The sequence below is a fragment of the Mustela putorius genome, unplaced genomic scaffold, assembly GCF_011764305.1.
Source record: "Mustela putorius furo isolate JIRA1106 unplaced genomic scaffold, ASM1176430v1.1 tig00000585_pilon_pilon_pilon, whole genome shotgun sequence".
Classification (NCBI taxonomy): Eukaryota; Metazoa; Chordata; class Mammalia; order Carnivora; family Mustelidae; genus Mustela; species Mustela putorius.
The window spans coordinates 626296-654068 of NW_025421424.1; the positions used below are offsets into that span (position 1 = coordinate 626296).

A 27773-nucleotide genomic window follows, 5' to 3' on the forward strand; every position below is an offset into this window, starting at 1 on the left:
GTGTTGGATGTCCTGGTTTTCTCTGCTTAAAGGGGAGTGAGGGGAGGAATCTTTCTCATTCTCATTCCCCCCCCCCTTTTTTTTAAATCACAAATCGCTCCAAAAGTCTGCAGCTTTCAAACTTGGATTATGATCCACAGTAAGAAATACACTTTGTATCATAGTGCGTATATCTGAAATAGTAATTACCCTTACTCTTTTCACTCTATGATTGTCTCTGCTGTTACACTTCAGCAAAAAAATATTGCTCATAATACATCCACAAATGGGCCAAGATTCATGATTGAGAAACAGCTCTCTGTGAAAATGGAGATGGACACTCTTTCTCTTTCTCAAATCTGGCTCTAATCTTTTTTCTCCGTCTTGAGATTCCTGCGTCCACTATCTTTTTTAAGAAGGAGAAATTGAGAGACCTGGATTTCCTTCAAGCTGTACAATCTAAAATATTTGATCCTGTGTCATACCCTGCATCTAGATCTGAGGCACAAAGACTCACATGGTCTGTGTTCTTTGCCCAGGTACAAAGTGATGTGAAAAGTCAGATTCCTGGGAAAGGGAGGAAGGGATACTCAGAGCTGGCTTCTTCCCTCCACTTCTGTTAGACTTTAAAAAATGTATCTCTGTTGCCCACTTCCCATGGGCCTCCTCCCCTTCCTGTCCCTCCACTCGCCAGACTGCTAGGTGAGAGAGAGGCAGCGAATTCCTCCCCATCTGGAACTGCGGTTTAGATTCCTCCCTGGTCCTTCTCCCAGCCTGCCCCCTGCTGGGTTTTGCTGTGTAGGAGGACTCGGTTTTGGCCCTAGAGAGCCACACTGGGTTGGAAGGAGAGTGGGGAGGGGCTGCCTTGGAAGACAGGGACCACCCCAGGGCTGTAGGAGGGGTTGGCCCAGAAGAGAGCAGCTGTGTAGATTGCATCCTAGAGAAGATGAGGACAAGCTTTGGGATTTGTATGGACGGGCACAGGACTGCTTTAAAGCAGGAAGAATGGAGACAGGAGAGGTTGATGGGGAAAGAGAGGGTACAGCTGCTGGAAGAAGGGCATCAAAAGATCCAAGTTCCCCATGAAGGGGAACAGATCCTCTCTTTCCCTTCTTGCTCTTTGAGTTACCAAAGAATATAAAAGGACTATTACAATCATTATTTATGGAGTGCGGGGTGGGAAGAATGAAAAAATTGCTTAGAGAGAGAGAGAGGGAGAGATCCACACAGGCGGAGAGTGTTTGGCTAACTTTAAGTGTGAGTTAGAAGGCAGCTTTGGTAGTGGAAACTGATCCCAGGATGGCTGAGCTATGGGAATGGTCAGTGGTGTGAATACTAACACAGGATGGAATGTTCCCAACCCCTGGCCTTTCCAAACAGTCTCCCTCTGTATAACCCCATAAACTCTTACCCCAACAACCCCAAGGCCTGAAATTTTCCTTGATTTCATAAACAAATCTTTGTTTCCTAAAGTAGCTCTAGTCCTACTGTTCTCCCCATTCCTCCTAGGAGGGACTTAGGTAGGTACTTCCTACTCCTTTTTCTCTTCCTTGTTCCTCAGGCTTCAGATATAAGAGTATATGGGTGAGTGTAGGTGAAGCGTGGTCGCCACGATGGGGTCAGACTGTATCTTTGAATGCCTCCCATCAGAACATGGTCCTAATTTGTAGTTTCCCTCCTTTATCAGATAACAATTCATTAAACTGACATTGAACGAGTCTACTATGGGCCAGGCACTGGGGATAGAGAGTGAGCATCACAGAAAAAATTCTTGTCCTTGCCAAGCTGGGATACAGGATCAAATTCAGGCACCCTGTTTCCTACTTTATGTTATCCTGGAGGGGTGCTGGAACTTATAACCTCAAATTAACTATTAAAGGAGATCCCTTCTTTATCCCTCCTTTATGAAACCACTAAGATTCAAGGTGAGGTTTACTTTTTTTCTTTTACATTTTTACAGCTTTAATGAGTTATGATAATTGACATTCAATAAACTGCAAGTACTTTGATAAGTTTTGACACATGTGTATACCCATAAAACCATCACACAATCAAGGTAATGAACATGTCTATCACTCCAGAGAATACCCCCCCCTTTTAAAAAAAAAATCCTCTCTATCCTCCTCCTCTCCAATCACTGAAAATTCTAGAAGATAAAAACTAATCCATAGTAACTTTGGACCTAGAGGTCTGAACAGAACAAAAGCTTGGGGCCTGATGAAGACAGTTGGGTTTTAGAACTGAATACTTGAGCTTGAATTTAGCTTTAAGTCCCACCATTGCTGGAAGCAAAGCATCAGGGAAAGAACCTGAGTGTCATGGGAAGGTACAGATCTTCCCCAGGGATACAAGCCACAGAGTAGCTGGGCATGGTCCAATTCAGCAGGTACCTGGGGGTATTGCCGGGCTGGTACCTTCATTCTTGCGGCTTGGAAGGGGTCTCATGGGAAGGATTATACTGAAGGTTTAAGCTAAATGAGAGGGTAATTCATATTATTTATGATTATTTTTATGACAATTACAGGTTTAACTATCTTGTTGCCGCTGCTAGATAGAGAGCTCCTGCAAGGCTTTTTATGTCCTCAGCACCTAACAATCTCTGAACAGCATTCTAATGTTTGTTGAACAAATGACATTATTGCTTCTGTCCCAGCCACTAACTATAAAATGTTATGAGTTTTTCCAGTAGGTAGGTTGGGTAAACGGCCCTAAAATTGGTGCTTTCATGGTACCTGCATGTGAGTGATGAGCTTGGTTGAGAAAGGGGTCTCTGGAAGGTCAAAGGCTTTGGAAGAAGAGCAGGCAGTTCAGAGGGGAGCAGAAAGATGAATATTGAGGGTAAGGAACCCCCCCCCTCTGTTCACCTTCAGCTACACCAAAGGCGTGGGGTCTCTGGTGACGTTCTATTTGGGGTAGGAGGATGGGGGACCACAGGTAGAGTTGGCGCTTAGGTACACTTTGGATTCTCGAAGCCCAGGCTTTCTCCCAGGCAGAAGAGGCTCATTTCAAGTAGGAACCTCCAACTGCGGGCAGATCCCCGTCCATCCGGCCACATTTGCAGCAGGACTCCACCCCAGGCGGGCGAGAATGAAGAGATCCAAGAACGTCCTCCCTCCTGACCCGCTCACTCGAGGAGTTAATCTCTCCGCTCGCGGCTCCGAATCCCTCCCTCTCCCGCCTCAGACTCCGCCCCCTCCCTCAGTCGCCGCGGTCCTGGCGGGCTCACCCCGGAGGGGGCGGCCCCAGCCCCAGCGCTGGGCCGGGCGGAGCTCCCGTCCGGGCGGAGCTGCGGCTGCAGCGTCCAGCTGCCGGACCGACCTCCAGCCTTGTAGACAGCGGGAGCGGCGCTGGGCCCCCTCCCCCCACCTCCCCAGTCCACCCTCCGAGCCTCCCGAGCTCCCTCCCCGCTCCGTGCAACTGTGCTGGTAAGTCCCGCTCATCGCACCAAACTTTTTTGCTGTCGAGTTTGAGTCCTACCGCGGGACCACGAGCAACACCGTAGCTGGTGGTGGTGGTGGGGGGGCTTGGGGGGACGTAGGATTGAGAACAGCCGTCTAGAAATGAACTATTCACAACTCCATAGCTTCTCTGAAATGATTCAGATCTCAGGTATTTCCCGAGTTGGTAGAACTCTTGACTTTAGCCGGTTAAACTTGTAGAAGAGATGACGGTATTCGCTCCAACTCCGCCACCCCTCCCCCATATCTCTTAAAATTTAGCAGTTCTCGATACTTTCCCTCCATATTTCAAGTATCTTTGGCTCCCTAAAAGCTCATCTCCTCCCAGCTCTGGCGTGGCAAAGCCCCCTCCCCCAGGCACTTCGGGTCCGCCTCCTCTTCATTACCCCCGGGAACCCCGCGGTCTTTCGGGCTACGCTCCCTCCGGTCTTGCACCGAGGCCAAAGACGTGCAGGGGCTGGGTCCGGCGGTGGAGGGAGGGGCTGAGGCTGGGGCCTGTCCGGAGCCGGGCGGGCGGGGCCGGGAAGGGGAGGTGTAGGGGGCCGGACGGGGCGGAGCAGGCGGCATTTGCGGCCGGCGCTGGGGTGGAGAGTTGTGCGCCGGTCCCTGGGCCTGAGCTCGGGCTCGGGCTCGGGCGCCTGCGATGTCTCAAGATGGCGGAGCTGGGCGAATTAAAGGTACCGGCCCCCTCCCCCATCCCCATCTGGACTGAGCCCGGCGGTACGCCGAGTCAGGGAAGCGACCGAGACTGGGTGCTGAGGGCTCGGGTGGGGTCTGGAGACGTGGCGGAGACTAGCTGCAGGGGGTGGGAGCCAAGTGGCTGTGGGCGAGGACCGGGCTGCGGCGGGTCTCCGGGGGCGGGGCCGCGGGGCAGATGTAGGGGTGGGGCCGAGGGGAATTGCAGCTGTTGGGGGCCGAGGCGCAGGGGGCGGGGACGCGGGGGTAGAAGTCGGATTTGGTAGTTGGGGCAGATGGAGGAGGAGGGCCAGGGGTAAAAGCTGCTGTAGAGGCGTAGGGGGCGAGTTGATCGATGCCAAGAGATACCACAGTAGGGGGCGGATGTGGGGATGGGACTGGGGGGCAGCTGTATGGAAGGCTCCTGGGGAGATGCAGCTGAGAGGATGGAAGCTTTGGGGCTGCTGTTGGGATCAGAGCCTTGGGAAGTACCAGTAGGCGGCTGAGATCTAGGGGGCGGGGCTGTGCGGGCGGCTAGATCGAGGGGTGGGGCAGAAGCATCCTGGAGGCTCAGAGGAAGGTGCTGCCTTAGTGAATCGGTGTCTTTGGGCAGAGACCGAGGAGTGCGAAACTATGGGATAGAAAGGGGGAGGTTCTTGATAAAGCTAATGGAGAAATAAAAACAGGACAGAGGAAATAAGGGTGGGAGAAAGATGGAAGAACCAAGTTTTTCATCACGTTCCTCAAAAGGGGCCCAAAGCCATAAAACCTCCTTTGACGGGGCGAATTGTGGAGGGCTAGCAAGGCCTGCCCATGACAGGGTCTCCCAGAGATTCACAGAAGGGTGTCCTTTGAGGAGAGAGTTTTTGGTGCCCTCCTACTGCCAGACAGTCTTGAGGGTAACCATATCTGAGGACATCTCACAGAACCTTGAACCGCTGGGTTCATCCCCCTGCCTCCTCGCTTTGTTCTGTTTTTTGAAATGGAGCCATAGCCCTTGGTGGGCTTGAGGTCTAGTCACTGGGCCCAGCTGCCTTTAGGAGAACTTGCAGTTTTGCTCAGAGGCCCCGCGCTTTCTCCTCATCCACCCATCTGCTTAGAGCTTTGCCCTCTCCTCTTCCACCGCTGTGGAGGGGGAGGATCATTTATTTTCTCTATGTAGGAGAGAAACAGGATATTAGTTCCTGGCAGATGGAGTAAACAGATAAACAAGAGGGTGGCCTGGACTCGGTGATTTACTGTTAGCCTCTTTGCCCCAAGTTTTGGTCCTTTGCCTCCCAGAAAAACAGGACTAAGGGAGGGGTGTTCATGTAAATGATGCTTAGAAAGGATTTGGGGGGAGTTACAAGTATTGAACCCTGACTTGAAAACCCTGGCCACAAATGCTTCAGAGGCTTGGGGAAAATAGCTGAGGTAGCTTGAAGTGTTGGGAGGGGTATGCCGTGGGGCTCTCTGGCCTGAATCCTTTTCTCCCCCTCCTTCTCCCTGTCTCCTATGCTCTTCCCAAGAGGCTGGGATGGGTATGAGAGTCTGAGAAAGAACAGGAGAGGAGATAAGCAGCTTAAAGGAGCTGCCAGGCTCAAGGCAGGGATGGAGGTAGGCTGTAGAGGACCCATTGGTGTGCCTATGGCTGGCTTGCTGTCTGCACCCTGCTCCACCTGACTGACCTACAGGCATGGGGAGTTAGAGTTCCTCAAGCTCTGGGGGGCTAGTGATATGGTTGACCTGAGGGTTCCTGAAATGGGACTGAGATGTCCCTTTGGCTAGATGGACTGTGTGGCAGTCATCCATTGGCTGCAGAAGGTCTTTCTGATGAGTGCCCCTGGGGAGGGGTGTGGGGAAGGGACACTGCCTACTTGGTAGCTCAGCCCCAGCCTCCTTGGCAGTATTCTTTTTTTTTTTTTTTAAAGATTTTATTTGTTTATTTGACAGAGAGAGATCACACGCAGGCAGAGAGGCAGGCAGAGAGAGAGGAGGAAGCAGGCTCCCCGCTGAGCAGAGAGCCCAATGCAGGGTTTGATCCCAGGACCCTGGGATCATGACCTGAGCTGAAGGCAGCAGCTTAACCCACTGAGCCACCCAGGCACCCCTCCTTGGCAGTATTCTTGAGTGTCTCTGTTCTCCACAGCATATGGTGATGAGCTTCCGGGTGTCTGAGCTTCAGGTGCTGCTCGGCTTTGCTGGCCGGAACAAGAGTGGACGGAAGCACGAGCTCCTGGCCAAGGCCCTGCACCTCCTCAAGTCCAGCTGTGCCCCCAGTGTCCAGATGAAGATCAAAGAGCTTTACCGCCGACGCTTTCCCCGGAAGACCCTGGGGCCCTCTGATCTCTCTCTTCTCTCTCTGCCCCCTGGAACCCCTCCTGTCGGCTCCCCAGGTCCTCTAGCTCCCATTCCCCCAGCCCTCTTGGCCCCTGGCACCCTGCTGGGCCCCAAGCGTGAAGTGGACATGCACCCCCCTCTGCCCCAGCCTGTGCACCCTGATGTCACCATGAAACCGTTGCCCTTCTATGAAGTCTATGCGGAGCTCATCCGGCCCACCACCCTTGGTATGGCTCTGTCTTCCTCAGGTTTCCTGCATCCATACCTCTCGCCCAAACCTTTCTTAGACTTTAGTCCTGTGGGATCAGCGGCCTAGGTTGGGGGCAGCATCTGTGGCTGCCTGTCACAGGCTCAGGAGTAACTGCCCCTTTGTGTTCTCAGCATCCACTTCTAGCCAGCGGTTCGAAGAGGCACACTTTACCTTTGCCCTCACGCCCCAGCAGGTGCAGCAGATTCTCACATCCAGGTACCTATCTCCCAGCCCTCCTACCTCATCCCAGGGTGGTGAACCCTGGACTCTCTTCTCCGACTCTCTTCTCTTCTGTCTTGCTCTCCTGCTTGTCCCCATCTTCCTGCATCTGCTTTGTCTCATTCTCTTGTGTGTCTCTTCTCAGCCCTGTCCTCTGGGGGCCATATCCTGACATGTCTCCCTCTCCTTCCCTGTCACAGAGAGGTTCTCCCAGGAGCCAAATGTGACTATACTATACAGGTGCAGCTAAGGTGAGTTGATCCTCCTCCCTTCCCTGCTGGGCTCTGCGGGGCAGGGCGAGGGGGCTGGTGGAGGGAATGCCATCAGGGTGTGCTGGACACGGCTAGGAGACAGCGCCGCTCTGTCACGTCCATCCCAACCCTGGGACTCGTCGGGTGCTAAGGGCTGCAGGTGCCGACATCTCTGACGGACCTTCAGAGATTCCCTGCCTTTCCACCAGAAAGAAGAAACCACCTCCCCCACTCTCTCATCCTTTCTTCTCGCTTACCAGGTTCTGTCTCTGTGAGACCAGCTGTCCCCAGGAGGATTATTTTCCCCCCAACCTCTTTGTCAAGGTCAATGGGAAACTGTGCCCCCTGCCGGTAAATGCTCTTCCCTTCTTCTGGCCATGACCCCTTCCCTCTTTCAGTTCTTAAATGTTCAGTGCAAACCTATTACAAAGGAGCCATGCCTAGCACAGTGCCTGGGTATGTCATAGGTTGTCCGTTCACTAAGGGATTAACACAATCTCAAGAATACTGAGATAGGGCTGATGCACAAAGGGTTCTGTCAGAACCCAAAGAGGCACATTAGTTCAATCCAGAGGTTGAGGGAAGACTTCTCTGAAGTGATGACCTTAGAGCTAAGAGTTGGAAGAAGTGGGGCATCCCTGTTCTTCCCTCCTCAGGAACTCAGGAAGTAGGTTTCTGTCTCCCTGGTCAATGAATAAGCTCTCCTTTGTCCCCAGGAACGAACCCCCCCCCCAACCCTCGATAGTTCTGTAGTTTTGCAAGTCACTGAATGGGCCCCCATGTTCTTGGTCACTGAGCGAGCTGGTCTTCCCTCCAGGAAGTGAGTAACTTGAGATAAAAGTGTCTTGACCCATGTCTGCCTTCCCCAGGGTTACCTTCCCCCTACCAAGAATGGGGCTGAGCCCAAGAGGCCTAGCCGCCCGATCAACATCACACCTCTGGCTCGTCTCTCGGCCACAGTTCCCAACACCATCGTGGTCAACTGGTCATCTGAATTTGGACGGGTGAGCAGGGCTGGGGCAGGGAACCTAGAGAAGCCTGCAGGGTGTGAGGGGGACAGCATCCAGTGTCGGAGTTGGGGAAAACATCTTCCTCTGCTCAGACCCACTGTCTGTGGTCCTCCTGGGACAGAGGGTTGGGAAGGTGGTGGTGATGTGCAGAACAGAGGCTAATTGCCTCCCCTCCCTCCATGTAGAACTACTCCTTGTCTGTGTACCTGGTGAGGCAGCTGACTGCGGGGACCCTTCTACAGAAACTCAGAGCAAAGGGTATCCGGAACCCAGACCATTCTCGGGCACTGAGTGAGTAACACCCTGCCCCTTTTCCCCCCCTGATCTGGATCTGAGTCTTCCTGGTCCTCCAGCCTTTATGGTCAGACCCATCCCCCTCTTGTGACAGTACACCTCACGTCACACACGAATCCAACCCTACCCCTAGCCCCTTACCAGTCTTTGTTGTTGAGAAGTCAGCCCAATCTCAGGCACTGAGGGACACCCTTGCGTTCTCAATTATACATCTGCTTTGCACCTCATAGACCCTGCTTCCAGCTTCTTTAGACTGGAGGCTTGTTTTAAAAAAGATTTTATTTATTTATTTGAGAATGAGAGCGCACGAGTGGGGTGAGGGGCAGAGAGAGAAGCAGACTCCCTGCTGAGCCACTGAGCCTCCCAGGCGCTCCTAGACTGGCAAGAGTCTTAGGGGTCCTCTGATCTGGGTGCCTGGGTGGCTTAGTCATTAAGCATCTGCCTTTGGTTCAGGTCATGATCCCAGTGTCCTGGGATCCCTGCTTAGTGGGAAGCCTGCTTCTCCCTCTCCCACTGCCCCTGCTTCTGTTCCCTCTCTTGCTATGTCTTTCCCTGTCAAATAAATAAATAAAAATCTTTAAAAAAATAAAAAATGAAGAAACAGGATCCTCTGATCTAACCCTCTTGTGATGCTTCAGTTACCTTTAAGTCATCTCTGTCCCAGTGTCCCACAGCTGTGTTTAAGCATCTTTAGGGACAGGGAACTCTCCCTCACAGCCAGTCTTCATGTGACATCCCCCCAGCCCCCAAAGGCACTCTGCGTGGCTGCCTCTCAGCCAGAGTCGTCTGCTTCTGGCCTCACTGCCTCCTGGGCTTCATCTCCAGCTTTGCTGACCCCGTGGCTCTGGCCTCATTCTTGTTTCAGTCAAGGAGAAACTGACCGCTGACCCGGACAGTGAGGTGGCCACTACGAGTCTCCGGGTGTCACTCATGTGCCCGGTGGGTACAAGGGAGATGAGAAGGGGGAGGGGGAGCTGGATTAAACTCTGGGCCCAGATGAGGGCTCCTAGGGCGACCAGAGTAAGGCCTCCTGGGATGTGGGGACTCTGACCAGAGAACTCCTCTCTTCTCAGCTAGGGAAGATGCGCCTGACAGTCCCTTGTCGGGCCCTCACCTGCGCCCACCTGCAGAGCTTCGATGCTGCCCTTTATCTACAGATGAATGAGAAGAAGCCAACATGGACATGTCCTGTGTGTGACAAGAAGGCTCCTTATGAATCTCTTATCATTGATGGGTAGGGCCACTCTGCTTCCTCTTACCTAGGACCTCCACTAGCAACCCCCCCCCATCTATATATGGAGAGACCTTCCTTCCCCTCCCATGAACCCCAGCTCTTCACCTATCAATCCCTTTATATGTATAGGTATAATTTTTTACCTTTATAATATACCGTTGACCCTTGAACAGTGTAGGTCCACTTTACACAGATTTTTTTTTTCAATACAGTACAGCACATATAAATTTATTTCCTCCTCTTTATGATTTTCTTAATATTTTTCTTTTGTCTAACTTACCCTATTATAAGAACGCAGTATATGATACACCTAACATACAAAATGTGTGTTGATTGTTGATGATATTGGTAAGGCTTTTGGTCAACCGTAGGCTGTTGTTATTTAAGTTTTGGGGGGAGTCAAAAGTTATCCATGAATTTTTTTTTAAATAGTAAAGACTTAAAAAAAAAAAAGATTTATTTATTTATTTGTGAGAGAGAGAGAGAGCGCGCGCATGTGCTTGTGAGGCAGGCGAGAGAGAGAATATTAAGCAAGCTCTGTGCCCAAAGTGGAGCCTGACATGGGGCTCGATCTCATGACCCTGAGATCACAACTCGAACAGAAACCAAGAGTAGGATGCTCAACTGCCTGCGCCACCTAGGCACCCCATCCATGGATTTTTGATTATGTGGGGTCAGTGCTCTTAACCCCCATGTTGTTCATTGTCAACTGTATATATTTCCAACATTGAGGATTTAAAGCATTAGGCATTATGCTGTGAACTTTGCATGCCTCATCGCATTGAATCCTTATAATTAACCTTGTGAGATGGGTATGGTCATTACAGGTGAGGAAGCTGAGGCCTAGAGAGATTATCTTGCTCAAAGTTCTCAGTGTTACTAAGTGGCAGAATCAGTGCATTGAACTGATAAAATATATCTCCTAGAACAACTACCTGACCTTTCATTGACAATGGCAAAAAAGTTCTTCTGAGGGTCTGTTATACTGATCTAGCTAATCCTAACCCTCGTCCAGAGCCTAAATGACAATTCTCGTTCCCAGTGCCCTCTTTGAGATGGTTTATAGAGTTCGGTATCTTTGCTCCTTTTGTCTTGTTGCAAGTACCACGTGAAACGTGTGCTTAGAATGTTTGGAAAATTAAGCATTTAAAGTTGGCAAATCTCTTTTATATTACCTTACTTTATTTGATTCCGACAACTCAAGAGTTAGTAGAGTGAATACAGACAAGGAAACCTCAGTTCCTGAGGTTCAGGAAGGTGAGTCCCAGAACTCCCCGGCTACTGTTCCCAGCCATCTCCCAGCCCCATGAATTCCCATCTCTCCCCTTCCCCCAGCTTATTCATGGAGATACTTAATTCCTGTTCGGATTGTGATGAGATCCAGTTCATGGAAGATGGATCCTGGTGCCCAATGAAACCCAAGAAGGAGGCATCTGAGGTTTGCCCCCCGCCAGGGTATGGGCTGGATGGTGAGTGACCCCCTGTCCCCCAGCTGAACTACATCTTGGATGGCTTCGTCTCTGAGACACAGTCCTCTTACCACCCGCAGGCCTCCAGTACAGCCCAGTCCAAGAGGGCAATCCATCGGAGAATAAGAAGAAAGTTGAAGTTATTGACTTGACAATAGAGAGTTCGTCAGATGAGGAGGACCTGCCCCCGACCAAAAAGCACTGTCCTGTCACCTCAGCTGCCATCCCAGCACTACCTGGAAGCAAAGGGTATGAGGAAATAGGCTGAGTCCACGGCAGAGAGGCAGAGGAAGAAGTCAGGAATGCCTTCTGATCACTGGACAAACCCTAGGGCAGAGAGGGGACTCAGGAGGCTGAGCTGGGTAAGGGCATCTGTGGTTCGCTGGCTGCCTCAGCTCTTCCTCTTTCCTCACAGAGTCCTGACATCTGGTCACCAGCCATCTTCGGTGCTACGGAGCCCTGCTATGGGCACACTGGGCGGGGATTTCCTATCCAGTCTCCCACTACATGAGTACCCACCTGCTTTCCCACTGGGGGCTGATATCCAAGGTAGGACACTGATCACAAGGTGGGCTGTTCCTTGCTACAGCTGCCCCCAAACGAGATCAGAACCCCTGTTCCTTTTCAAAGACTTCTGGCTCTCTTGCCAAGGCTATAATCCAAGGGACTTCTTTGGGGATTTTTTTGGCCATGGAGGGGTCAGACAGGAGATTGATTCTGATTTTTCTTTTCTTACCAGGTTTAGATTTGTTTTCTTTCCTCCAGACTGAAAGTCAGGTAAGTGGTCTCTTCTCCCATGAAGCTATCAGATCTCTGAAGATTCCTTTCTAGGCACTGATGCCCTGCCCCCCCCCACCCCCCTTTTCCCTTGAGACCTAAATCTGCTTCTCTGTGAGGAAAGGCAGGGGCTGGGAGACAGGGGCTGGGCAGTTTATTTCCCTACTAGACCCTACCTGTGCTTCTTCGGATTCTCACCCATGTCTTCTTTGATCTCCTGTTACTGTTCTGTCTTGAGTTTTTAAAATTCTGCCCCCAACTGCTCTCCCTCCAACCACCCCCTTACTGCCCCCACCCCCTGCCACCCACCCACCCACACACACACACACACACACACACACAGGAGTCATGTGTACTTGAGTGCTGTGCCTGCCCCAGAGGGACATTCCGTGCATTTCAGACGTCCACAAGGCCAAAAACCTAGCAAGCTAGAAGGGCTGTCTCAAGGCAGGGAATAGGGGCAGGGCATGGGTGGGGTGGGGAAGTGGGGGAAAGAGAGTCTCCCCTGCTTCTCAGAGGCTATTTGGGGATCCAGGGGGTTGATTTATCCCAGGATATTTCTGAGATGAGTGACTGGGAGGCGGGTGAAGTCAGGAGAAAATCTTAAACTGTGCCCTTGATTCCTCCCAGCACTATGGTCCCTCCGTCATCACTTCGCTAGATGAACAGGATGCCCTTGGCCACTTCTTCCAGTACCGAGGGACCCCTTCCCACTTCCTGGGTCCACTAGCCCCCACATTGGGGAGCTCTCACCGCAGCACCACTCCAGCACCCCCTCCTGGCCGTGTCAGTAGCATTGTGGCCCCTGGGGGGGCCTTGAGGGAGGGGCCTGGAGGACCCCTATCCTCAGGTCCCTCTTTGACTGGCTGCCGGTCAGACATCATTTCCCTGGACTGAGTCCCCTGGACGATGGAAACTTCACTGCCTCCCAACACTGAGCAAATACTCTGTGCAGTCCAGACTCCTGGCTACTCTGACCCATCAGGGGGCTTTGGCCCAAGGTCAGAAAGACCTTCATGGATACCTGATTTTGGCCTTCTCTCTGCCTAACAAGGCCAGCACCCAAAGGGTTAATATTTAACCTCTTTTTAAGGACATTTGGGTTCTATTTTTGGAAATGTTCTTTAGATGGCTGGCACATTCCTTTGGGTATGTTAACCTAGGCAGTGGGAGGCACATGGGTTGGGGTGTGAGTTGGGGGAGGGGCCGAATTGGCTGGAGCGTCATGGGGAAAGGGCCTTTCTCTTGTCCCCTAGATGCCCTCTCTTCCCCAAACCTATGGTTCTGTTCCTTCCCCACATCCATTGTCTCTTCATGTCCATTCCGTTCTCTTTGGTCAGACAGACAGGCAGACATAGGGACAGAGAACTCTATTTTGGGTTGTAGATTTTTTTGTACATAAACAAGAAAAACCAAAATACTCCAAAGATGATTTCCCCTGCTTCCTACTTCCCAGTATGACTGAGGAGGACATAAGGCCTTAGCTCTGATCCCCAGGGCTTTGGGAGCAGGGCCTGGCCTGTTGCCTCGGTCTCTCTCTATTTATATATTTAAGTTCACAATGTTTCATATGCTGACCAGCTTGGGCCATGAGCTTCAAAAGGCCCATGGCCCCATGGTTAGGTCTGGCTCATTCTGCACCTTTTCTGGGAGGTGGGAAGACCTCATGCTCTCCCCATTCTCCTTTTTCAGGCTCCTCCAGGGCCTAGGGCCTATGTTGTAATTTTACTTTTTATTCTCAAAGTTGTAGCAAAGTTCTTACCCATAATAAAGGTTGTGAATGTCTGTGAGTGTCTTGGAGGTGGGCTGGGGCCAGGGGAATTATGCACTTCCATTTCCAGAGCCCTGGTTTGCGGGGAGGAGGCCCATGTCCTATGCTTCCTTGCAGACCCTGGGCCTACTTTCACATGGGCGGGGTGTCCCACTGAGGAGTTCTGGGAGCATTTGTTCTTCCTTCCTCTCTTTCATAGAGCATTCGGCCCAATGTCGCAGAGCCCTTACCTGCCCAGATGTTGCAGCCAGAGCCTGAGGGCAAACTTCGTCCCAGAGCTGACCCTCTCTTTTCCTTCATCTGTGGTTGGGGTTGTCCGCAGCAGTGTGGACACGGGCAAGGCCAGGGGTCGAGCTCCTCCATCCTCCTTTAGTTCTACTATACTGCATAATGATGGCTCCTGTTTGGGCTGTGCTCCTGTCAGTGGCTTAGCCCTCTTCTATGGAACCCTCCCAGCCACAGGAGGAAAGGGGTGGGTGGGTGTTCCCCTCATTTACCAAAAGGAGCAGGTTCAAGGGGGGTTAAATGACTTGCCCCTTTGGGGGAATGGGACTCAAACCCAGTGGTCAGTGCTAGCCAGCTGAAGCAGGAACCCCTGGAGTTGGATGGACAGTGTCTTTGGTATCATGTGCCCCTTTCATCATCAGCTGACCAGCCCACTCCCTAAATGTCCCCCAGGACACAAAATCCCCCTGAGGAGGGGAAAGAGGTGGGACTATTCAAGTATGTGTTGGTGTGTTGGAGGGTCAGGCCAAAGCTCTTACAGGATGGAGGGTGGTAGCTCCTGGGAGAGATGCCTGGATGTCTCTGTACCATCCTCCATAGTGGCCACTGCAGCTGCTACATCTGGTCCCAGCCACATAAAGGCGCTCACTTCATTTGGGTTTGGTTGGATCCGGGCCTAGGCCAGATAGTTAGATCCCCTTAGCCGTGGCCTCTCTTAGGAGGCCTGTTCTTGACTGTGGCCTACCCACAAGTGGAATGGGGAGAGACTTGGGACAGGGGCAAGTGGGGGGGAGGCTATTGGATTTCTTGAATATCTCTGACACCCCCCCCCCCCGTCACAGAATTAGTCTGCTTGGGTCTCAAGCCCCCATTTCCTTCCTGCACTGTCAGCCCTACCTGCAGCTGCTGCTGTGACTCCTGGGAGACCACGAGAAGATAGAGAATGATGTGATGGTATTTGGGGAGACCCCAGCTCAGCCTTGGAGGGTAGGCAGACTAGGAGAGAATACAGCAAAAATGAGAACTTCCTAATTCTTTTTGAGACTTTGTAAATATAGCTGAAGAAGTAGAGGGTAGAGATGGTGCAGAAGGGACATGGGTGGGGATTGTGGGTTTGGGGATTCCAAACCATCCACCCACAGTTAATCATTTCTCCTCTGGCCCAGGCACGTGAAGGGCTGTTCTTTGGCTTTGGTGGGTTCAAAGTTGTTGAGGGCTCTTGGTTAAATAAGGAAGGGACCTCTTTCAGGTTCCTGTCTCACCTCCCATAACCCCAGAGGGACCCAAGAGAACTGGTCCTGGGGCAGCTGCAATCCACTCTCCTCCCAAAGCTCTCGGAGCCCTCCGTCTAACAGCTGGAAATGAGAATTGCACAGGTCTCCTTCAAGTCCTTTGTTTGCCCCTCCCTCAGCCCACACCCAAGGCAGCCCCAGCCAGAGGTCTCTGGTTTCAGGGCCTCCAGTAAAGGTCGGGTTAGCTGATTGGTTACCTCTTCATCAAGTTCCACGTGCCCACCTGCAACAACAGTGGGACCAATAGGTAAGTGGTGATGGTCTTGGTCAGGAACCACCCCTGTATCATCCCCCACCCCCCACACTATACTACCCCTCTCCTCCAGTCGGTGTAGATGCCATTGCAACTCCTTGTGAAAAGGGGACTCACCATATTTGTAGGCTGGCCTGTTTTCCTGAGACTGGGATTAGCACTATTGGTGAAGGGCCACTTTCTTCCTGAACTTGGAATTCTGTTCTCAGGGCACTCACCTGGGGGTACCCAGAGGTTGGGAGAAAGGCTGAGGGTGCTTGTCCTTCGGGTTAATAAGACAGTCTGGTCGCTGGACTGCAGAATGACGGCCACACCCAGATCCACACCTCGATTCGTGGGCAGCTCAGACCCCCGAGCCCTGAGCTGCTGCTGGTCCAGTGCCACAAAAGGGCAGAAAGGGGGTCGCTGGTGGGGGTGCGGGGGGTAGGTGGCCGTTTGGTTTAAGGCTTCAGAAGCCGGGCAAAAATTGGGCAACGCCGCGCGATGGGGGAGGAGGTCGAGTCTGATGGAGCCTGGCCTCTGGCGCCAGCTCCACACCCCACTCCTGCCCCCCACCCCGCTCCCCTTTCTCCGGACCTGGAGCGGAAGCGTGGTCGAAGCGCCTGGGAATGGCCGGTCCGAGAGGACGAGTCGTCCTCGCTTAAAGCCGCAGTGCGTGGGCCACGGCCCGAACCCTGGCCCGGCGCCCAGGAGGCGACACACACTCTGCACGAAGCTCGGCGACACAGGGCGCCCGGACAGGAGCAGCAGCACCCGCGAGGCGGCCATAACGCGGCTTCTGGGCTGCGGTCCGCCTGGCGCCCTCTGCTGGCCCAGCGGCGCCGCCCCGAGTGTTGGGCCGGGTCGGAGAGAGGCCGGGGAAATTTAGGCAGAAGCCTTGGGGAGGAGCCAAGGGTGCAATGCTAGTAAATGACAAAGAAGAAAGCCTCTAATTCCTCGGCTCCTCTTTTTCCTCCCTCTTTTCTTAAGGAGAGTGATTCAGACTGGATGATTTCTCAACTCACATGTTCCCTCCCACCAGCCACAGGCTGTGTATACTTAAGCACCCCTCTGTAGCTCTATACACCCATCTGCTGTAGTAGGTGTCACCTCGAATTAGTGTCTTGACCAGACACCCAGGAAACATTCTTTTCCCCTCCCCTCTCTTTCTTCTCACTCATATGGCAACCCAGTGCAGTAGATTCTATCTCCTTAAAATTTCTCGGATGTCTTGCTCTCTAGCCTCCATTGTTCTAGTCCTAGCTTTACTCCTATTCTGCCAGAGATACTACTGCACATCTCCAAATAGTCCTTCCCCTACCAGTTCATTCTCTAGGGTGCTTCCAGAGTGATCTTTCTCAAACAGATCTCATCATCTTGCTTCCAACTGCTTAGAAGATAAACTACTAAGCACAGTATATTGAGGACCCCCTCACCCCCAATCCCCCTTGCTCCTGTGGGCTGTCCAGCCTCAATGCTGGCAGGACTTAGGCCCTGTTTTCTGGTTATATCCTATTTGCACTTCTTCCTGGAACCAGGCTCTGCTTCCTTCTGGGACCCTTTCCCCCTCCTACCTGGCAAATCCTCTTCTTTCATAAGACAGATTATCACTTTCTCTGCGATTGCTTTCTTTCTTGACCCTTTTCCCTCTTGCCTCTCTGTATACAGTACTTTTCTGCTAGAGCCCCACCCAGTATTTCCTTGTATTTGTCTCCTCCCACTAGGCTGTGTGTATAAGGCTTATTCATCTTTGTATCCCTAAAGCCTAGCCCACTCCTGGGCACATAACAGTTGCTCAGTAAAGAATGGTGAGTGGCTTGAAGGCAGAGACAGCAACTTATTGATCCTGGTATATTATATCCAGTATAATGGCTAGCAGTTAATTGGCACTTGATCGAACAATTAAATTCATTAATCTTAATGAATTAGAGAGAATGGACATTGAAGAGGAAACTGAAGAGACTGTAATAGCACCTACCTGCTTTAAATGAACTGAAGCTGCTGGGACAAATTACATCAGGTAGGTTAATTATCTACCCAAGTCACTAAGAGAGAAAACTTAGAATTGCTGCTTTTAAGAAACCATGAAGAAGAGGAAGGCAATGACTTCTTGAGTCCTTACTGTATGCCAGGCATTGTGCTAAGTCTTACATACACGGTTTCAGATGTGCTAGAAGCCTGGAGCTGGCAAGTTGTATTTTATCCGTAGATTCCAATGTGAATGCTGGGGCCAATCTAGGTATCTTTCAGAACCTGCTAGTTCTGAAAATAGCTTTTACTTCCCTCTGTGTGGGTATCTTTCATATTCCCTACACTGTGTGTGTGTGTGTGTTTGTGTGTGTGATTACAACTTAACAAAATAAAGAATAGGGGTAGCCTTTTGAGAACAGAATGAACTGCTTAGGAAGAAGTTTCTTCCACTGCCATGGATATTCAAACACAGGCTTGGCTTAACTTAATGCATCTAATAGTTGATTAATCTAGTTGACTTGAGGCCCTTTCTCCTAATGAGATCTGATGAGTGGAGAATACAATGATGAGGATAATACAGGATCAGCAAACTTCAAAAAACATGTCAAACTCTTTCTGATGTTTTCTGGGCAGTAGAGATAGAGAGGGCATTTCAATATAAGAATCAGCAATGGGGGCACCTGGGTGGCTCGGTCGGTCGGGCAACTGCTTTCGGCTCAGGTCATGATCCCAGGATCAAACCCCATGCTGGGCTCCCGCTCAGTAGAGAGTATGCTTCTCCCTCTTCCCCTGCTCATTCCTACTCCTTCCTTCTCTCTCTCATGTGCACACACTTGCTCACTTTCCCTCTCAAATAAATTAAAAAAAAAAAAAAAAGGAATTTGCAATGTATCTCACTGCAGAGAATGCATCAGTCACCTCCTTTATTTTTCCTTCCAACTGCCCCAGATTTTTGAGAAAGGCTCTTCTTCTGGGTCATTGCCTCTTCATGGTGCTCTCAATATATGACTCCAGTAGGAAGATGGTTTCATCCACTTGGATTTCACTAGCATCCAACCTGAGTGAAAAAGTGAAAGCATTTACACAGACTGAACATTCATTATTTAAGATCAGAGGCCATGGAGAATGGCACTGAGGGCATTTTAAGAGATGGTTTGAAGGGGGAGGTGACTACAAAAGTCCAGGAAAGAAGTGATAAAGGCCTGCATGAGGACCAAGATGAAAGGCCAGATTTGAGACACATTATTATTATTATTATTTTTTAAAGATTTTATTTATTTATTTGACAGACAGAGATCACAAGTAGGCAGAGAGGCAGACAGAGAGAGAGGAGGAAGCAGGCTTCCTGCTGAGCAGAGAGCCCGATGCGGGGCTCGATCCCAGGACCCTGGGATCATGACCTGAGCCGAAGGCAGAGGCTTTAACCCACTGAGCCACCCAGGCGCCCCTTGAGACACATTACTGAAGTTAAATCAACAGACTTGGTGAACAAGAGTGTGCGATAAGGCAGTAGAAGCTGAAATGCTTTTAGAGTTTTTAAGCCTGGGAAAACAGGTGGATTAAATTCTGCCAACTGAGCTGGGGAAGAAGAGGGTGCGTTTAGGTTTGCTTGGGTGAGGTTGGAAGGGTAACGGGGTGTTGAGGTGGACTTGTCTGGAAGGTATTTTGAAACATAGGTTGGAGATTTATGATGCTTACTTGTTGACATTACGCTTCAGGGTTTCTAGCTGCTGGCGTTCAGGAGCTGTGATCATCTCCTCTATTTCTTGGAGCTGTGCCTCCTCTGCACCTGTAGCCTGCATAGATGCGATAATGGCTTCCACCCTCTGAGACTTTTCTAGTAGACGCCTGTCAGACAAACACAGCTCTGAGGCATGTCCCTCTTGTCGATTCTTTTACCATTTTGGCATAACTCCTTCTTCTCCCATGTTCCTGGTCAAAGTGGATATTGCCACCTTCCAAAGATAGTTTTTACAAGTTTAACTAGAAATATGACTTTGCTCCTGAAACTCTTACTGCCTCTCATTTGCACTTAAAGTTTAATGCCAATTTGTACATTTCCTATAAATTTAAACTGCAAAATTATTTCACTGGGGGTATATCATTAACAGTTTAGAATAATGTATGATTTATGTCAACCTAAGCCAATAATTCAATGCAACTAGATTTGTTATTGTCTCTCTTGGTTCTTATTTCTATAGGATATTCCCCTTCAAGACTTTGACCTTGAAAAATGTTAATTACTCAACTGAAAATGCTACTCACTTGTTCTCTTTGGTTTCAAATTGTCTCCTTTCTATCAAGTTGGCTATGCTCTGAGGGGAGAGAAGAAATGCACATGGTTCTATTTAGTAGCTCAAGTAAAATGGCTAAAGGGGGCATGAGGGTGAAGCCTTATCTGTGTGGAGGGAATGGGGAGAGGGTCCAGAAGAAATCACCTTGTAGCATCTGTGCAGCAACATTCGGGCAGCTGACAGGATGTTCACGGTATATAAATAGAAGGTCCTGGATGGGGCATGGTCTGGCGTTTTGGGAATTTCCTATTTGTCCATAGAAAGAAAGAGAAGAGAAATCACACTGTTCTTCAGAAATGGCAAAGTAAACACCTGTCCCATTCAGAGCAACTCAGCTCTCTCTCTTTCACTTATACTTTCCTCTTCCCCAGTCATTCAGCATTTGTGGCAAAATCAGCCACATGGAGAGCTTTTTCTATTTGACTGTAGGCATCCTCAGTGAGGAAGAAAGAGAAGGCAATTAACATTTTCTGAGCAATGCTTATGTGTCATGTTGATCATATTTGATCTTTAGGACAAATCATATTATTCTTTATACCATAGTATTCTTTTTATCATTGTTATTATCATATCATATATCATATCATATCAAATCATATTATTCTTTATATCATTTTACTGATGAGAAAATGATGGTAGGCAGCGTTAACTGGATCAGAGGCAGAACTATGATTCTGACTCCCAGATCCACTGTCTGTTCCCACATAGGGCATACTACATGGCTGTGCACATTGTGAGGACCCAATATAAACCATTGGCAGATTTCATCTATAATAGACTTAAGGGCTGAGGAAAGGACAAAGCGTAAGGACTAAGAACTAAGGAAAAAGGGCAATTCTGGGTGATTTCATGGCTGTGCCTCTTTTTAACCAGGCTACTTAAAGTTTCCCAATTCTCTTTCAAGTCCTTGCTATGTCTCTATAATTCTTTTTTTTTTCTCCTTTTCCTATCTCAGAGTTGGAAACAGAGTTTGCTTGGGGTTCAGGATGTTTGCCTCAGAAGTTTCTTTCACCCTCAGCTAGCTCCCTTGGTTGGGGACTGTTATGCCACTGATTACCTGGAGTGATATGAAATTTCCCGAGAGCATTTTGTAAAGCATATCCTTTGCCTCCTTTGCTGGAATCATTGCAAAGTCTTCTACCTGCTTCTGTTCCAGGTGTTTCTTTTGCAAAACTAGACGGAATATTCTGGCACAGCGAGACCCAAACCTGGGAAAGAATAAAGACTAAAGAAGGCAAATGGCATGACACAGATTAGTTTTAGCTACTAGTCACAAATGGCGGTTGCTCTGTATCCATGGAGCCAGGACCAGAGAGAGGAACAGTGATCGGGGATTTCTTTTACAACTTCACAGATAGTTAATGATACTGCTAATCACGATGGAGTTACCAACTGCTGACTCACCTGAGTACCTGAGTTCCTGCATTTTAAGTAAAGGCTTTCAGAAGCCTGGTTAAATGGCATCATTAGGAATTAGGCAGTAGGGTATTTAGAGTGAAGAACAGTAGTGGATGGGATCTATAGCAATCCAGTGGAAAAATGGGCAAAATGCACCAAGAAGTGTGAATACTGGGTGCCTACATAATGATCAAATTGCTTATTCAAATAAAGTGTGGAAAGGAAGTGTCTGACCCCAACCCTGAGCAGGGTGACCATCTTACCTCTCCTGTACGACAGACTCCAGAGTGGCTGTGGCTAGGGATCCGAGAGCTTTATGCAAGTCTTCATGCAGAGCATTAAGGTCAGTAATGTTTTGGCCTGGTCACTGTGATCTTAGTTTTAATCCTACATCTCTAATTCAAAATTGAAATGCTATTTTGTTTTTCACATTGGTCTCATTTATGGTATGTAAGTATTTCAATAACTCAATTTACTAGGATTTAAGTCAGGCTTTTGTTTAACTAAAATTTGGCTAATTAAAAGTCCTTTTTACTTCTTTATCATCAATGTATTAGTTCAATTTTCTGACTTATTTAGTCTACTGAATATTATCTAATCTTTTTTGCATTAAGTCACCATTCCTCTTCATAGTTCAGGCTGCCTGACTATAAGGAAATAATGGGTAAGGATACTGATGACATACATTCCTCCACCACTGTCGCCAGACTTTCCAACAAACTCTAGCTATTAAAACAAAAACAAAAACAGAGAGACACAAAGAGTGTTAACTGAATGGAAAGTCCAGTGATTCTATTTCCAAAGGAGCAAATCTGGCCAAGAGTCTGTAGCAGGTAGCCTTCCTATCAGATGATGGTAGAGAAACTATCTGAGCTAGGTAGGTAGAAAATGAGGCTACAGAAGAAGGATAACAGGTTTCAGTGGCAGAAATAAATTGTAAACACAGCAGGAGAAAAGAAAAAACAGACTTACTGGATCATCTGCCAGCAGAGTGAGATACTGATCAAGAACTTGTTTAGAGATGTTATAGCCAACAGGTAGGGATCTGAAGATCTATGGAGCAAAAAGAGATGGTGAAAATGGGTTTGGAAACTTAGAATTGCTGACATTATTGAAATAAAGATGTTTTAATTTCAGATATCATAAGTATAAATATGTCCAAATATACAGCGATATTGTTTCTAAGAGTAAAAAACGAGAAACAATCCAAATGTACAATAATAAGGAACTAATTAAAATAGAGTACAGCATGGCCACTAAATGGAACATGAAACTGCCATAAGAAATGAGATCTACATATATATACTGACATGAAAAAGAAGGCTTCAATACACTGTCATATGAAAAAAGCACCCTTAGAACAGTTTATAGAGTATAATCCTATTTTTTTTGCTAAAAAAATGCATATAACTACATAAATTTTTTTGCTAAAAAATATACATATAACTACATAAAATTTAAATATACATATAACTACATAAAAAATACATACAACTACTTTAAAAAATATACATATAGCCACATTAAAAAAAAGGTCTGAATAAATATAGGTATCAAACTATGAACAAGAATACCCAGGGCTGGGCTGGGATCACACAAAATTACATACATATTTAAACTGAGGTATGTTACATACAATAACAAGCCCAGATTTTAGAGGTTCAGTCTGATAAGTGTTGACAATTACATATACCCATGTAACTACCACCCACAATAAGATACAGAACATGCCCACCATTCCTAAAAGTTTAGGGGCTACAACTTAACAAATATTATACATTTCTATGTAGGTCATGTAATTACTTTTGCTGAAAGAAAAGAAGCCTGAAATTTTTGTTTAATAATAAGTTTAAAATTTTAAAAATACTATAAAGTATAAATACTATTTATACTATAAAATACTTCCATTTTATAAAGTGAAAATATAACTATATTTAATATGGGTAAATGTAATGAAATAGAATATAAATAAAATGTATTTGATACATTAAGTATTCATGTTTTAAGAAACACACATACTAAAAACAAATTTAAAATACGCAAAATAAGTACACTGAACAAAACAAATATAAGTGGCCAAATAATGTTTTGAGCACCAACAAAATTTCTCAGATTCCAAACAGTGGATTCTTAGAACAATTAGGAATAGCTTTACTTTGACCAAGAGAATGGTTTAGGTTCTTAAAGGATGGATCCCTGAGACCAAATATTTCAGTACCTACCACCTGAAGAAAATCCTTGTCTTACTTCAAACAGTAAAAACTCTTTCAAAGGCTCAGATCTCAACCTCATCCCAGGCTCTGTGTATAAGAATTAAAATATCCAATAGTCTGTCAGACTAGTACTACAAGAACATGAAAATCACCTCATTGGAAGACAATGGCTGGGTGAAGGGGGCAGCAGAGGGAGTGGTAATCTCACTCATCCGAAGCATAGTCCGCACGATCTCGCTGCTGGTCTGGGTTTGAAAAGTGAACTGCAATTCAGAATTCACTCTGCTGTGATGGCTCTGGCTATATGCCAATGGCCATATCTGGCAAATAAGTGAATGTTACTGATTCAGGCCACCGTCCCACCCACTTAGGTATCACCTGGTCCATCCTGTTGGCAACTGCGCTGACAATGGCTTGGTCACGGAAGTGCTGGTGGAATCTGTCAAGGTTGGCCTGCCAATAAATCCCATCATCTGGAATGGGCTGGGAGGAGAAAAGGATTAGAGGGAAACATTTAGACACAGTGTACTTGGTGAGTTTTCTGGTAAGGAGCTTGGATTTAACTGATCACTATTTCTTAGTAGCAATTACATGGAGTAGAAAAAAATCATTTAATCATGTGGATTAGTGCCTTGACAAGACAAATTCACAATATCCAAATAGAGATTCTCTAAACTCACTTATAATCTTTCTCTATCTGAACTCTTCTCTAGTATCCTAAAGTCTCCCATTTACCCCTCTCTTCTTGCTCTCAGCACATGACCTTGCCTCTTATTTCAGAGAGAGAAAACAGAAGGCCTTTTTTTGGCATAAGATGCTGCCTCTGTCCAATGACTGAAGTAAGTTAAGCCTCAGAAGGGAGACAGCAATGGAGTTTACACTTTGTTAGTTTATTCTTTGTCAATATTTAATGACGTTCATAATCTTACTACTTCTCAACCTTGTGAACTCTCTTGGGGCTTGTTATCTAGGTGCTCTTTCTGCCTTGCCTCAGGGTGAGGACTCCTAGTCCTGTTACCTCTTTGTTATCTGTGCTATGTTTTGATCTCTTGGCTTTTGGCTCCCCAGTAGCATCTTCATCAGATGATCTTCTCCTTTTACCCTTCCCTGCCAAATAAAACAGATGAACAGCTGGGTTACATCTCAGAAAATCACTGAACCTCAGAGCATGTGTCCCTCCATCCCAAGACATCTCCAGCTGCCTCTAGGTTAATGTTGCTAGGGAGGCTGAGGAGCTACAAGAAATTCAAGGCAAGGATGAAGTCATTTGAAGCTCAACATATGCAAAAAATAAAGTACTAACTTTCTCCCTCAAACTGCTCCTGCTCCAAATACTTCCTTTCAGTGAGTGGAGGAGGACCATCCTCCTCCACATGCAAGTCAGACACAGAGTCATTCTTGGCACCTCTGTCTCCTTCACCTTTCTGTATCTAATTTTTCACTGGGTTTGTCAATATTTTACCTCTACCCCATCCTTTCTGCAAGCAGGAAAATCTTTTAAAAATACAAATTAGATCATGTCATGTCCTTTAAATCCTTTAGTGGTTTTCCTTTACTCTTAGGATAAAGAACAGACACTGTATGAGGTCCTGCATGATCTAGCCCCTGCCTTTCTATCCTTATCACATGGCTCTCTTAGCTCACTGTCCCTTAACTACATTAACCCATATTTTACTTCCTCAACTATCCTATTTTTTTTTCTCACTGCACTTTTGCCAAAAATGTTTATCCTCTGTACCCCTTCATACATTATTTCACCGGTTAGTTTAAAATCTTAGCTCAGATGCTCAAATGCTATTTTCTCAAAAAAACATGCACTCTAAACTCCGATAAATCTAGTCCCCTGTTAAATATTTTCATAACATCTCATACTTTTGCCTGGGTGGCTGAGTCGGTTAAGCATCTGTCTTCACCTCAGGTCCTGATCCCAGGGTCATGCATCGGGCTCCCTGTACCGCAGGGAGCCTTCTTCTCCCTCTGCCTCTGCCTCCCCTTAACCCTGCCTATCTCTCATGAATGAATAAAGAAAATCTTTAAAAAGAAAAAAAAAAAAACCACACCTCATACTTTTCCTCCATAGTACTCACGTGGTTATTTGATTAATCAAAGTCTTTTGTATTAGACTTAAGCCCCAAAAGGACAGAGACTTAAGTATCTAGCACAGGGTAAATTTGTGATAACTGATTCATTCATTCATTTAACAATTATTGAGGAAGAATCCACAACTAGGGCAAGTCCCATGGGTCAAAATTCCTTACCAATCAAACTAAGTTTAGGAACCAGGTACATGTCCTTTTCACTGATGACAAGAATGGGGGCAGGTGGCAGTGGACCCGGGTCTGAATTCTCAGTGGCAGGCACCCAGGGGCAACGCTGTACAAAGTGTGTGTCTGCTAGTCGCATAAATGTGTTTGATACCTCAGCATAGTCCATGGTCTTGCCATCTGTACAATAGGAGGAAAGAGGCCATTGAGACGGCTTAAGTTAGCTGAGGGTCCAGTCCTGTAGCCAGCCAATCTACACTTTTGCTAACAGCTATGGATATGCTACTGACCCTCCATAGTCTCTGTGAGTCGGTCTGCCACTTTCTTCACAACAGCTGACATTGTCATTTTGCCATTCAGTAGCAGCTCCTCCACAATGAGCTCTCCAGTGTCGCTATACAGTGTTTTGGCGGTATAGATATACCGGGGATACCTAAGCATTCGCAACACACGGCTGCACTGGGCTTCATACTCCACTACACCACGTTTGTGCACTTGATATATCACCAGGTTATGCTGGATGAGCACACAAAGGGCTTTTTTCACCTAGATAGGACCCAAAAGAGACAAAAGATCTAAAGACACAGCTCATTTTTGTTGTCAATTTTTGTCCAACAATTTACTAAGTATTCAGAGATGGCTGGGGTGCCTGGGTGGCTCAGTTGTTAGGCCTTTGACTCAGGTCATGATCTCAGGGTCCTGGGATTGAGTCCAACATCAGGCTCTCTGCTCAGCGGGGAGTCAGCTTCTCCCTCTCAGTCTCCCTCTCTCTCTCAAAAAAATAAATTCTCAAAAAAAAAAATGAATGAAAGCAAATTAAAATGTCACCCACACATACCTGATCCAGCGATGTTCCTGTGTCGTGGGCAATTACTCTCAGTGGCTGGCTGCCTGTTCTGATTAGGTGGACTCCAATTTTTTCTACAATCTCTCCAAAATGCTCTTGCAGCAACAAAGAACAAAGTTTAATTTCTGCTTGAGTCATTGTACTGAGGAGTCTCTGATGCTGGAAGTAAAGCTGCTGAGTGTAAATTCACGTGTTTTCTGGAGGGCAATTTTGACATTAGAAATTTTTAAAATTTCATTTTAGATACTCTGTCTCAAGAAAATAATAAAAATGTCACTGTTATTCTCATTATAGTGATAAACTAGAAACAACCTAATGTCTAACAATAAGGAGTTAATTCAATAAATGATGGCATACCCACACGGTGGAATACTAGCCACCACTTAAAGTATAATACGTTTGAGCACAGAAAATTGTTCATTAAGTGAAAGAAATAGATTAGAAAGCAAAATGTAGAGGAAAATTCAATTATTACAAAAAAAAGTACATATACATAGAAAAAAAGACTGGAAGATTATATACCAAATTTACCTTTATGGGATTACGTATGATTCTAATTTTCCTTAAAAATTGGGTGTAAATGGTTTTGCGATGTCATAGACTTTAGATTCTATACTTCATTGATTGTAAGACTTAAGGCCACTGTTCACAGCCCTATGGGAATGAACAGGTAGTGTCATTCCCAGTCCATGAAGAAAATGACAACTTAGAAAAAGAAAATGAGGTAAAGGAAAGCTTCTCAACTGGGTGTTTCAAATAGGAGATGAAGTATGTTGTCTGAAGGGCAGTATTTAATTCTAAAATTCCTACTCCTTCAAAAAGCAGACACAAACAGAAACAGACACAGTTGATTATACAGTATAATTATTTCCTTATTATCCCAAGTGCTCCCAATCATCGGTTTGTTCATTTATTTGCCCAAATCCCCAGAGGCCAAGTCTCTGCCTCTCAGCTCAATATTCCCAACCACACGTCTTTGGGGAAGCATCCCCAGACCCTGTGCCATCCCGGAAAAGCACTTCCAAGGAGCTTAGCTCCTGGCTGTTCACTCCCTTCACGCAGGTCCCCGTTCCAGACTTGGTCCCTTCGTCTAGAGACAGGGCCGCTTCGTCCAGGTAGCTTTTTCCACTAACCTCTGGGTCAATGCAATCTAATGCTGCCGAGTCGCCCACGGCGGCTTCTTACGGCTCCCGCGGGCCGCCGGGGCAGAGGGGGAGCCCACGGCCCTTTCTCGCAGAAAGACGGACAGCCCGGAAGGAGGTAAAGAGGAACAACGCGGGCCGCTCTACCCCGGAGTTTCGGTGGTTTCCGGTGACGCTCTTTCTTTCTTC

The 27773-nt window shown here is 47.6% G+C and overlaps 3 protein-coding genes across 11 annotated transcripts; 1 reads left to right on the forward strand and 2 right to left on the reverse strand.

Annotated features, from left to right (window-relative positions):
- The first annotated feature begins 3196 nt into the window (after window positions 1-3196).
- On the forward strand, window positions 3197-13720 carry PIAS3 (protein inhibitor of activated STAT 3). 2 transcript variants are annotated; one of them, XM_004779642.3, is made up of 14 exons: window positions 3197-3404; window positions 6241-6658; window positions 6813-6897; window positions 7101-7151; window positions 7412-7502; window positions 8021-8155; window positions 8347-8452; window positions 9321-9394; window positions 9529-9689; window positions 11025-11158; window positions 11239-11407; window positions 11574-11707; window positions 11898-11935; window positions 12566-13720. In XM_004779642.3, the coding sequence occupies exons 2-14, from the start codon at window positions 6244-6246 to the stop codon at window positions 12830-12832; spliced, it is 1860 nt and encodes a 619-aa protein (XP_004779699.1). In that variant the 5' UTR covers window positions 3197-3404; window positions 6241-6243; the 3' UTR covers window positions 12833-13720. The 2 variants fall into 2 exon arrangements, with proteins under 2 accessions (XP_004779699.1, XP_004779698.1); XM_004779641.3 differs by lacking the exon at window positions 3197-3404 and adding an exon at window positions 3976-4114.
- On the reverse strand, window positions 10854-18178 carry NUDT17 (nudix hydrolase 17). Of its 4 annotated transcripts, XM_013049515.2 has the most exons (8): window positions 16053-18172; window positions 15695-15881; window positions 15421-15446; window positions 15194-15286; window positions 14829-14927; window positions 14471-14607; window positions 13937-14089; window positions 10854-11394 (listed from the first exon to the last, which is right to left on the reverse strand). In XM_013049515.2, exons 1-8 carry the CDS (start codon window positions 16242-16244, stop codon window positions 11391-11393), a joined length of 891 nt encoding a protein of 296 aa, XP_012904969.1. In that variant the 5' UTR covers window positions 16245-18172; the 3' UTR covers window positions 10854-11390. The 4 variants fall into 4 exon arrangements, 3 of the variants coding, with proteins under 3 accessions (XP_012904969.1, XP_004779701.1, XP_044937750.1); XR_006607252.1 differs by having other exon boundaries at window positions 13937-14084; window positions 15695-18177; XM_004779644.3 differs by having other exon boundaries at window positions 15695-18174.
- Window positions 18179-18332: 154 nt separating this feature from the next.
- POLR3C (RNA polymerase III subunit C) lies at window positions 18333-27713 on the reverse strand. Of its 5 annotated transcripts, XM_004779636.3 has the most exons (16): window positions 27576-27694; window positions 26974-27096; window positions 26434-26639; window positions 25886-26141; window positions 25590-25775; window positions 24350-24438; window positions 23710-23814; window positions 23484-23594; window positions 22091-22171; window positions 21793-21844; window positions 21382-21442; window positions 20778-20928; window positions 19865-19966; window positions 19692-19741; window positions 19125-19274; window positions 18333-18483 (listed from the first exon to the last, which is right to left on the reverse strand). In XM_004779636.3, the coding sequence occupies exons 3-16, from the start codon at window positions 26578-26580 to the stop codon at window positions 18402-18404; spliced, it is 1623 nt and encodes a 540-aa protein (XP_004779693.1). In that variant the 5' UTR covers window positions 26581-26639; window positions 26974-27096; window positions 27576-27694; the 3' UTR covers window positions 18333-18401. The 5 variants fall into 5 exon arrangements, with proteins under 5 accessions (XP_004779693.1, XP_004779694.1, XP_004779692.1 ...); XM_004779637.3 differs by lacking the exon at window positions 26974-27096 and having other exon boundaries at window positions 23484-23576; window positions 27576-27713; XM_004779635.3 differs by lacking the exon at window positions 26974-27096 and having other exon boundaries at window positions 27576-27713.
- Window positions 27714-27773: the final 60 nt, after the last annotated feature.